Source organism: Frankliniella occidentalis, unplaced genomic scaffold (assembly GCF_000697945.3).
Source record: "Frankliniella occidentalis isolate FOCC.00 unplaced genomic scaffold, Focc_3.1 Scaffold66, whole genome shotgun sequence".
NCBI lineage: Eukaryota > Metazoa > Arthropoda > Insecta > Thysanoptera > Thripidae > Frankliniella > Frankliniella occidentalis.
Genome location: NW_026267196.1, coordinates 574,798 through 585,670, shown reverse-complemented (window position 1 = coordinate 585,670; position 10,873 = coordinate 574,798). Strand labels below are relative to the sequence as shown.

General features: G+C 39.8%; 3 protein-coding genes across 6 annotated transcripts; 1 reads left to right on the top strand and 2 right to left on the bottom strand.

Moving 5' to 3' along the window:
- Positions 1-10: 10 nt before the first annotated feature.
- Positions 11-4,660, bottom strand: LOC113210643 (nonsense-mediated mRNA decay factor SMG8). 3 transcript variants are annotated; one of them, XM_026428737.2, is made up of 17 exons: positions 4,468-4,660; positions 4,031-4,196; positions 3,829-3,951; positions 3,598-3,749; positions 3,361-3,516; positions 3,167-3,277; positions 2,881-3,077; positions 2,703-2,803; positions 2,375-2,599; positions 2,055-2,266; positions 1,767-1,982; positions 1,572-1,675; positions 1,317-1,466; positions 959-1,175; positions 572-871; positions 314-493; positions 11-222 (listed from the first exon to the last, which is right to left on the bottom strand). In XM_026428737.2, exons 1-17 carry the CDS (start codon positions 4,509-4,511, stop codon positions 99-101), a joined length of 2,778 nt encoding a protein of 925 aa, XP_026284522.1. In that variant the 5' UTR covers positions 4,512-4,660; the 3' UTR covers positions 11-98. The 3 variants fall into 3 exon arrangements, with proteins under 3 accessions (XP_026284522.1, XP_026284528.1, XP_026284537.1); XM_026428743.2 differs by having other exon boundaries at positions 1,317-1,463; XM_026428752.2 differs by having other exon boundaries at positions 4,031-4,193.
- Positions 4,657-6,732, top strand: LOC113210699 (uncharacterized). The gene is made up of 2 exons (XM_026428807.2): positions 4,657-4,830; positions 4,965-6,732. Exons 1-2 carry the CDS (start codon positions 4,768-4,770, stop codon positions 6,186-6,188), a joined length of 1,287 nt encoding a protein of 428 aa, XP_026284592.1. The 5' UTR covers positions 4,657-4,767; the 3' UTR covers positions 6,189-6,732.
- A 69-nt stretch (positions 6,733-6,801) lies between these two features.
- On the bottom strand, positions 6,802-10,873 carry LOC113210663 (5'-AMP-activated protein kinase subunit gamma-1). 2 transcript variants are annotated; one of them, XM_052268256.1, is made up of 8 exons: positions 10,423-10,873; positions 9,542-9,679; positions 9,300-9,452; positions 9,029-9,207; positions 8,723-8,926; positions 8,485-8,631; positions 8,311-8,404; positions 6,802-8,219 (listed from the first exon to the last, which is right to left on the bottom strand). In XM_052268256.1, the coding sequence occupies exons 1-8, from the start codon at positions 10,856-10,858 to the stop codon at positions 7,915-7,917; spliced, it is 1,656 nt and encodes a 551-aa protein (XP_052124216.1). In that variant the 5' UTR covers positions 10,859-10,873; the 3' UTR covers positions 6,802-7,914. The 2 variants fall into 2 exon arrangements, with proteins under 2 accessions (XP_052124216.1, XP_052124217.1); XM_052268257.1 differs by lacking the exon at positions 10,423-10,873 and adding an exon at positions 9,978-10,159.

Below are 10,873 nucleotides of genomic sequence, written 5' to 3'. Positions count from 1 at the left end.
AAACTACTGATACCTTTATTCTTTATGTTTTATTCATCCAGTTGTTTTTATCAATAATAAAAAAGTACAAAGTTTTGAGTACAAACCAGTAAAGATTATCATGTCTTTTCAGTAGGAGATAGTTCCATGATGCCATACATTCCTGCTAAAAGTCGGCCATAACTTATTGGAACAGGTTCCTTGGGTGAGATGTAAGGACCTTGGTCACCCACATATACATAACTGTCAAAATGCTAAGGAAGTAATACTGTGAAATTTTCCCTTAGAAAACAAATAACTAATGAAAGACAAAAGAAATCCCAACAAAGGATACGGAAGTCTTAAAATCCAGTAAGCACTTTGAGAGAGCCTGATAGGTTTCTCACAGCCTGGTCCAAATATGGGACAGGGTGATGGTGCAGGCTGTACTTTGGGATTCAGTGTGACATGTACAGGGGCTTTAGGAGTGACAACATGAACACGCATTAATTGTGCTATCAGTGGTTTGCTGTTTCTGGAAACAATGCAAAAGAAACAACATTAGGATGATGACAGGTTCCGTTCCTTAACTGTGACACTTCTGTGAACTTACTTGCATGGACATGGAAAGTAAAGAGGCATGTCATTTCCAGTTATTTTGTTACCATTGTCCTTTACAAGTCCAGAACCACTAGTCTTGAGCACTTTGTCTGGTGCTGAACACATGAAGCGATGGCCGCGTGGACATTCATACTCTACTCCAACAAATATTTTCACAACAAATTCAGAAGTATCACGTTTTGTTTTACGTGGTCTCTGAAGGACGCTGCTTGCTAGGGGTTTATTCCCTCTTGTGAAAGCAGCATCACCAACCGTCGGCCATGCATTAGGGCGGTCCTGTTGATGCTCAAGCCTAAGGGGATATATTCAGTATGAGAGATTACCCCAAAGCAAAATAGAGTAACTGCAATAACAAATGCAAGTAAAGTTGTGCGCAAACCTGACAGTCAAATCCCAAGGTAGTAGATATGCAGATCCAGGCATTAGGCCCGCCTGTTGTTGCTCTTGAAGACCAAGATTGTGGGAATACAAACTTGATGGTCCAAGGCACACTAATGACCATGAAGGAAATTGTGGAAGAAGTCCAAGAGGAGATTCTGAATGAAGCATTCCTGGCAAGTATTCTGTTGTAGATGGCTGACGCACCAAACATTTTTCTGTTGAAAAATGGAACAATCATTTTTTAGCAATACAAAGAGCAGAGTGAAAGAATAAGTTTGAGAGGAATGGAACCATTACAAATTTCAAAAAATATATTTAGACGATTTAAACCTAAAAAAACATAGAAGTGATTTTACCTTTGGAACCTTCCGAATCAGTGTCAGAAACTTGGATCACTATAGCATTACTTCCACTGTCAGTTTCACTATCAGTCTTTGCAGGAATTAGATTACTTGTTTCTTCTGCTATAATATCACTACCACCGGATGGTCCAGAGACATAAGCTGCTTAGGGTATGAGAGAGTTCACAACTATTAAACCAGATTACTAGATAAGACTGTTTGTCATCTAGCTAGCAAATAAGAGTACCAATTTTGCTCACATGTACATACCAAAGCTAAGTCCTTGAGTATTTCCTTGAGGAGTAGTGGCCTCAGTATCCCGCGGTTCAGTATTAGCCTTTCCTGCTTTCTTATTTGAAAACAACTGAGCAGCCCTGTTCACAAGACAAATTTGATTTAAAACTAACTGTCAAATTTAAATGTTTATAAGAAGAAGAAAAAAAGATAAGAAAAACATATTTTTACCGAAAATCTTTAGTACTAGGAGTGAAAACAGGAAAAGTAATGGACTCAAGATCACAACAGCCACAATCCTTTCCTAAAACTGTATAGAAGTCATGGTTTGAAGTTCTCATACTGAATGGGTCCTCTCTTGGCCCCTGCTTTCTTCCACAGTTACAAGCAGAAACATACACGACTCCACTACAATGTTCCATTAACGGTAACTGAGAGTGATCCCTCCTGTGAAATGTGATAAAATTTAAACAAGTTGTGATAAATTTAAACTGTCCTGGGTAGAAATGGACAACTCACCCCTCTTCTTCTTGGAGCTCCCCTCCTCCTGCACCATCACCTCCACCTTTGTGTAAAGGTTTTGTGCATGGATTGCCAGTAAGGCTTAACACCTGGCACATCTGCTTGCCTGCTTTCCAATGGGCTTCACACTCGGTTTCCACCTGCTTCGCATATTCCTCAAAGAGAGGCCCCCGAGCATGGACAGCAAATACTGACAAGGCATGAGCTAACTGTAAAAATTTTAATAAGCAGTTGTAGTTTTCTAAAGTGGGTTTTAAGGTTTTTCATTCCACTTTAAAAACAGAAAACAGCAAAAAATTGAGAAAAATGTTTCTTACCCTTCCATCATGATATTCTCTGGTATAGTGAGTTGGTAGATTTTCCTGGTATGTTGCTATGGCAAGTGGCAGCACCTTTCCACAGCGACTTTCACTGAATTTGACATCGGTGTCAAGCAAGCCATGGAGCATAGCACTTTGGTTTGAGTTAGAAGCTGACTTGGGTGATGTGGAAAATTCAAACACTTTTTTGGAAACTTCCAGCCATAAACTGAACTTTGGAACCTACAAGAAAGAAATATATATTATGTATTTTTAGTGGTATAAAACCATTTTTACACAAGTGTTTTTATAACTATGATAAGATAGGTGTTTCTTTTTAACGTACTTCAAAAAATGTTGGTGCAGAATGTCTGCCAACATTATCATCAAAACCTTTAGAAAATGCTTGCTCTATGTGCTGTTGCAAAAATCCTTTAAAGGAATGTCCTAAAGAGAAAAAACATAAACGATGAAGATCCCCTTTTAATTTGGGTCAGACATAGACCACCATAACAAGTTCTTACGATTTAAGTTCATTTCATTTAGGAATGATGGTGAATGGAAAGAATGTTCATCTTGTTGTTCAGGACCAAAAGATGTGCCGTTACACATGCTGATGACACTGTCTATGAGTTCTGTTCTTGAGTCACGCATTGAATCCCTGGATGTAGGAATAAAAACAAATTCCTGATTTGCTGGGATAGCAAAGAGACTATTCATACTGAAAAGAAAAGAAAATAAGCAATTTGATATTAACTGTCAGACAACACTGTATGACAGAATAAAAGTAATAATAAAATATATTTCAACCTGCTCTTAGATATGATTCGGTTTTTACGCAAAACATGATAAATTTGATCCTCCATAGCATGCTCCAGCTTCTTAATAGCAGGCACCTTTCTATTTGATCCAGGTGTCTCTCTGTAGAAAATAGAAACGTTAACCAATTTTAGTTTCTGGAAATCCAAAGATTTTAAAAAAAAGTTCATATAAATGACACAAACCCATTTTCAGATAAACTTTGCTTTTTGATAGATGCAGGGCACTTTTCAAATAGAAAAAGTAAACGAGGTGTACATAATCTTCCATACTGAACCCAATCCTTTGGAACACCAGATATAGTAGAGATGATATCACCAATAGATCCTTGAACTTTTTGGCTGAACAGAAAAATATTCACAATTTCTGTTCATTCACACAAAAAATTTGGCCCTCAAGTTGACTCGTTTAGATATACGTACCGGACACTATCTAAGGCACGAAAAAGACGTATGTAACTTGTATCAAATACAAGTGAAGGATGTGAGCATACCAGTACATGTGAGACACTGAACAAAAAAAGAAGTGATCGGGCATAGTGATGTCGTAACTTGGCCCACTCTTTAAGGTATCCCTAGAAATAAAATAAATAACAAACTATTAACAACACATACCATCATAATTTAAAAATAAAAAAACTATGTAAAACATACTTTTGAACCCAGATCAGTCTTTAATTTTTCATAAATATCAGCCAGTCCTCTAACGTCAAATGTACCACATAAATGTAGGTAAAGTACCTTCTGTTTAAAGTCCAGGTATCCTTTAATTTCAGTCTAGGAAAAGAAAGACAAAATTACATGTTTCAAAATGAAATATTAAAATTTAGACACATTTCCAGACTTTTCCACTCACGTGAGCATCACCATCAACCTGAGGAAAGTCTAACACTGATGAGCAGAAGACTTGACGTCCAAGGGCATCATCAACAGCACTTCCTTTGAAGCCTCTAGAGATGTAGGATGACTTCCCAAAAAACGAAACAATGACAACTGGAGGATCTGGTGGTGGGGGATGGCTGCTTACAGAGACACAATATTTTAAACATCTGTCAAACTCTCAAAAACAGTACGTCTTAAATTGATTATTAACTTGTTAACTTGTGTAAAACAAATTGTTGGAAAAAAGTACACTGAATCGTGGTGGATAAAATTCATTTAGAGACATATTCACCGACATGTAAGATAGGAAGACCTTATTTTAGCCTCGTTCAAATGGAGTAAGTGAAGTATCTTTTGATTAAAGATCACAAATTTAGGGGTTATGTTCTACAGTGTTTTCAGATTACTTACATGTCCCCGAATGAAGTCGGAAATTTGAAGGAAACTGAGCCCATTCTGACGCAAAACAGTGAAAGTTACTTAAGTTGAGCTGACAGTAGGGCTAGGCATGACGTATGAACATATTTTGAGTGACATTTGCAAAATGATACAGTCCAAGCAGCCGCTTCGATACTGCAAATAAGACAGAAGCGAGGTATGTGCAGTGCTGTTGTCGGTAAACAAATCAGCAGACATATTTGAGTGTTCTCATCGGTTCTCATCACGATTTATCAAAGCAGCATTGAAAAAATTTAAGTGAAGTTCGAAGAAATGAATGTTTTGTGTTCAGAATCAATGAAAATCGAAGAGGAGGTCTCAGATGACTCTGGAACGGTACAATTCTTCCTATATCCATTATTTCCCCATTTCTCTAACCTGACGAAACGGCTTGTTTTATGTGGAGTATTATTTATTTTCTATATGGGACTGGTTTTGAAAGATAATTATATTCTTTGTTTTCGTTTTAGGCTGCCGTTCATTCTCTCCCAACCGAACTTCTAGTCCTAATATTTTCTTGGTTGAGTGTCGAAGATCTAGCCCTAAATGTTTCCAAAGTATGTCAGCGCTGGAAGGATTCTTTGTATTTCAGGACACTGTGGTGCGATAAAGAACTAATTTATGAAAACAGCCGAGAAGATCTTTTTATATTTGTATTAAGTGTGGCTCCAGCCCTTAAACAGCTTAGTCTTAATCCCCTTTTTTGTGGGGACCCTGCTGCCATTGTTAATGCTATATGCAAGGGACCTAAAGACATACGGAAAGTTCACTACAATTTGAGTTTGTTTCCTGCTGCCGTTGCTTCTCGCATACTTGGTCATTACAAAAAGTATGTCTGTGAGTTGCACTTGGAGGGGTATGCAAATAAACATAGTAGTATTTATCGGAATCTTGATGCTGAGCTGGGCCAAATGTCCCAACTTAGAAGCCTAAAACTCTCTGGATATTTTGATACCAAGTGGGATAAAAAGGTTTTGGAAAGAGGATGTTTGAACCTCCATCACCTTGATGTTAGCCTCATTCAAGATGAATCTGACTCGTATAAACCATTTCTGGATAATGTGAAGTCACACCTCAAAACACTAAAACTTCCACAGTTTAAATCAAATGTCGGGGTCCTCGAACTAGTCTCATCCTGCACTGAGCTGAAAGAAATAACTTTATGTCTAGATGACTTAAGATGTATAAGTACTCTGCAATCCTTAGAATCATTACATATTAGGTGGAGTGATGGAGTTCTGAAAAGTAAAATGAATCGCTTTGTTCGAGATTGCCCTGTGTTTGGAAATTTGAAGGAACTGACATTGTTCTATATACCAGGGCTTCTTGCGACAGCAATAGCCAAACAATGTAATAAGTTAGAGACACTTAATCTGCATGGCATTACATCATGTGCTAACATTATAAAATCTGTTCCTTCTCTGCAGAAATTATGTATAGTTGATAGACTTAGTCTTCGCATGAGACATATACAGAAACTTCCACGATACATTCCTAATTTAAGGCATCTTAATGTGTTAGGATCATTCCTGAATAAAGGAATACCCCCAAAAATTATTTCTCAGCTAAAACAAGAGTTACCTGAACTTGTCATCAGCAGTGAACCATTTGTTAGGTACACAAAGCGTGGCAACAAAGGTTACTTTACTAAGTGCACTGATAGTAGTACTGACTGCAGTAGTGATGAAGCATGATTTCATTGTGTACTCTGTACTTAGTGTAATATTGCAGGAGCTGTGCAAATTGAGGTTTTTGCATTTAAATTGAATTGGTCAAAATCTCACAAATTTTCTCTGCTCCAAATCCTCATTCATTCGAGTCCACATAAATTCCAGTAAATTAAGAAAGTTGAATCCAAACTATTAGCAAAGGTAAAAATTCGGAATTTGTTATCACATATCATATTGATTTAGTCGTTTGCTGATGATTACAAAGTTGACAGTTCCGCAAGTGGTCTATAATCTCTTAGTTTGTTGATTCAAAGTGGAACAGATGCAACTTAAAATTGTTTAGCATCAAATCAGACAAATACGAAATCTGCCGAATTTTAATTGGGCCGATTCGATTTGATTCAGTATTGAACAATTTGCACAGCTCTTAATGTTGCCTTTGTTAAACTGCTTTTCATGACTGTGAAATATGATGTAAAAAGACTGACAAATAAATTGTTTTATGACTGTTTGTAATTAAGTGTAATTGAACTATGTATGATCTGAGTAAATTACGTACTGTCAATGATTTGTTGGTTTGATTTAGATAGCTTGTGGTTTTTTACATAGAAATGTAAAGGGTAAAAATGTGCAGACATCAGAATTAACGGGTGACTTATTATTTATATAACTTAATGACAGCCTTACAAGAGATAATTTCATGAGAAAAACAAATTTGTCCAAGTTTCAAACCCTGGCTACACCATATTAATGTACAAACACACTTGCAAGTCACATTATCACAAATTCATCTGCGCAACATATTTGGTGTGATTACCTTAAAAATGAATCATGTTACTTTAAACATACACTCCATACTGCTTTATAATAACATCCATTCATGTTAAACAGCACAAAAATATTTCCCTTTCCACCTTTCAGTTGGAAAGGAAAACAGTCAGAATGAAAGCCATATGGCACACCTCACTTTTTACATATCTTTTGGATCACTGTTCTGACAATCTGAGTCAGGTATTTTAAATATATTTTAAGCATACACCGAGCCCCAAAATTAAAATCACAATGCAGCTGTACCACAAACATACTAACTAGGTAATAGATCAATTTCTATTCAACCAGACTTGCAGGTATTAGGAATTTTACAAATGTTCTGTTCACATACTTAATAAAAAAAATTGCCTTTCTAGAGGAACTAAATCGAATTACAATAGGCCACACAAAGGAGCAAATAATTTCAGCCTCCCCTTACAGGGCGGGAAGCAATGAATATTATGTCACTGGCTTACAAATTTTATTTCAAATTTTCAAATAAAAATTTAATTTAAAGAAATAACTGAAAGGCAGTCGAAGCTTCTCTCTCATCACCATTCATCTAATAGTACCCCCCTCCCCCCCTAAAAAAATCTCTAACAAAAATAGGCATTCAGGCCACTGCTTGTCTGCACTTGCACAGGACTGCTTTCATAAATGACTAATATAACAGTACAGTAATAATGACTACAATCGCCAAGGTCTTATAAGAAGACAAACAATACAAATGGGGCAATGAGCAAATATAAATATCAAATGAAACCCGCAGATTGCTCACTACATGCTCATACACTCAAATATTCTCTCATTCAACAAATTCACTTTCATTCAATCTTTCACTCTCAAGTACTTGTAATTAAATTTTACTATGAAGGGTCTTTCACTCACAGTTTTCTTGTCCTTTTCACAGATAAAACCCTTGATTCCAAATATAAATAATTCACTCTCCTCCTGAGACTGTCACTTCTCTCCATCCAGCACCTACATCTACACTGCTTGATGATTTTTCAGCTGTCTCTGCAGTCTCAGATATTTCTCCACTATCCTCGATTTCATTGGGAAGTGAATCTTGCTGTGCTGTCGTATCTTCCTGCATTGCAACTTCTGATGATTCTAATGATGACTTAGTTCCCTCTTTAGCCTCTTCACTGGCTTCAGAGGTTTCTGGTTCTTCAGGATTTTTCTCTGACTGGGAGTCAGTTCGATTTCTCACTGATGAGCAACTTTCAGAATTGCCATCTTCACCTAAGCAAAATTATGACATAGTTGTAGATTATTGATAAATATATTTTTCAAAATACACAGAAAAAACAAAAAAGGTCAAGTATGAACTCACCACAAGGTCTCAAGACAAGGTACAATAGTAAATCAGACAATGATATAATTCCAATAACTTTGTCTTCCTCATCAACAACAACCAGTCGATGAACCTGGAATAATTGGAACAATGTTATGAAGCCATTTACTTTGCAAAGTAATAGTCATTACCGATTAACAGAAGTAAATGTACCTCAGCTCGCACTATCCTCTCCATGATTGTAAAAAGTGTTTCATCTAATTTGCACTTTTGTACACCCTCAAACCATTCATTTCTATGTTCATTGGCTTTTTTGAGAGATACATCAAGATTATTGTAAGTTTTTTCAGCTGCAAGGTTCTAAAGATAAAGAAAACAGTTGTTTCAGAACATTATACATGATCATATACCTAGCAAATTTTTAAAAAAGGCTTATGATTGGGAAACTTACAATGACATCAAATTTGGCAAAAATATCTACTAAGCGTCCCTCTGTGTCAACCATTGGTAGAGCTGAGACTCTCCTTTCCACAAACTTTTTTAAAGCAGTAATAATTGAGGTCTCTTCACTGGCTGTTTCAATACCATCATAAGTACCAATTTTTAATTCTCTGAGTGTCTTATTCATATTACTGGGGCGAGGAAGGTCATGAATCTGTTTTTCGTTTCAGTAGGGGAGAAGAGAAAGGAAAAGACAAATGAGCATCCTGTTAACTGCAATGGGTAATGAATGAGACATAAAGTGACTCATACTTACATAAAGAAATAGGAACCGAAGGATACGCTTATGCGTCAAAATATACAGCACATTTCCCGTTTCAGGGTCAATGACAGGAAGTCTGTGTATTCTGTTCCTAATCAATGTGCTAATTGCTGTATACAGAGATGCATCTGGTCCAATGCTTACTAAAGGCATTTCTTGGTCCTTCAAAACCTCTATAAGTATTGAACAAAGAAAATACATCAGAAATATGTGATCGAGATGGAAAGGGACACATAAAGCAAAAGGATTTCTTCTAGGGACTTACCTCGCCAAGTATCTAATTTATGCTCTTCCAACTCATCCATTGTTACAGATGGAGAAGTATAGTACATTTGTAAGATTTTAATAAAGTCAGTGATGGTCAGCATTCCCACAAACTTCTGCTGCGCACTGTCCCATAATGGTGCTGCCCGAACACCTGCATACAAAAGACAGATAATGTGTTTGTTGTATATGTCGGAGTAAAAATAAACAATGTAGCTGGCTAGAAATAGAGATATACTGTACCATTGTAAACAAGTGCAAAGAAGGCTTTTTTAACAAGAAGTTGTGTGTCAAACACAACAAGCTTTGCACTAGTAGGAATAAGATCATAACATTTATGGAACTTGAAGAACTTGACAAGAATTTGACTTTCATCCTCCTCTGCAACAATAAACAAAAAATAGGTACAAGTTACTTGATTAAGGATGGTGCGATCCTAAAAAAATATATACAACCGTTATTGAAAGAAAATAAAGTTAAGGTGACCGCTGAGCTTAATCGGGCAGAGCAATTAGGACTGATTAGGACTAATTTATCTTTGGATCAAAGAGTGGCGGCGAATGGGAAGGGGGGTGGCGATGGGAGGTAAGGGGAAGGGGTGAAGAAGCTGTCGCCGAGGCCCCCCACCCCCTCCCGAACCCCCACGGCTCCGCCCGCAGTCCGCAGTCAGTCAACTCACGGCTGATAACGACAATTCTGGAACGGCGGCGCATGCTGGTCGCACAGAGCGGGGCCCTGTCACGCCGCTGGGCCTAGCGATCGCCACGCAGCCCAACTCTCGGGCCCAGCTCTCTGGCCGACCTAGCCCTTCCGGTTTCGGCCCTTCCAGACGGCGCGCCTGCCTTCCCGTGGCACTCCCCGCCCCCGTCCCGTCCCGCCCCGCACGCACAGGCTCAGGCTCAGGCTCGGCGCCGTGCGGCGTCACCTGGTTTGCGACCCGGCCGGTCAGCTACTGAGCGGGTTGCTATCACTCTGATATCGTATCACCAGAGCGTGGGGCCGCCCAGCCGGCCCAGCCCGAGACGAGGAGGCAGGACCACATCGGCCCGTGGCGGCGCGGCGGCGCAGAGCCTCATTCAAATTGACATTCGTTTCGGTCCCCACCACGAGAGCCCTCGCCCCACCTTTGTCGAGCGCCTCGGCTATGTCCGTCTTCCAGGCCGGGTCGACGCAGTCAAACTCCTTGATCTGGTCCGGGCGGTAGACCTCGGCCTCCTCCTCGGAGATGGCCGGCAGCCGCAGGGAGGGGTTGTTGCTGTAGTAGTGCAGGTGCAGCACGCTGCCGTAGTGGCGCAGCACGGTGCGGCCCTGCAGGCGCAGGCTGCGGGGCGGCCCGGGGGACCCGGGCGCGGGGGAGCCGCCGAGACCATGGTCGGGAGGGCCTTCGGGAGGCCCGGCGGGCGGCAGGAACCAGGCCTCCAGCTCAACAAGCCCAGAGGGGGCCCGCGGCGCCAGCGCGCCAGCGTCACAACAACGCTCGGCTCGGGGCTCGGCCTGGCCTGCGGCACAGCCTGCGCGACCAAGGCGGGGAGGGGCGGCGCGGCGACTGACCACAGCCATGCGGGCGGTACGTCC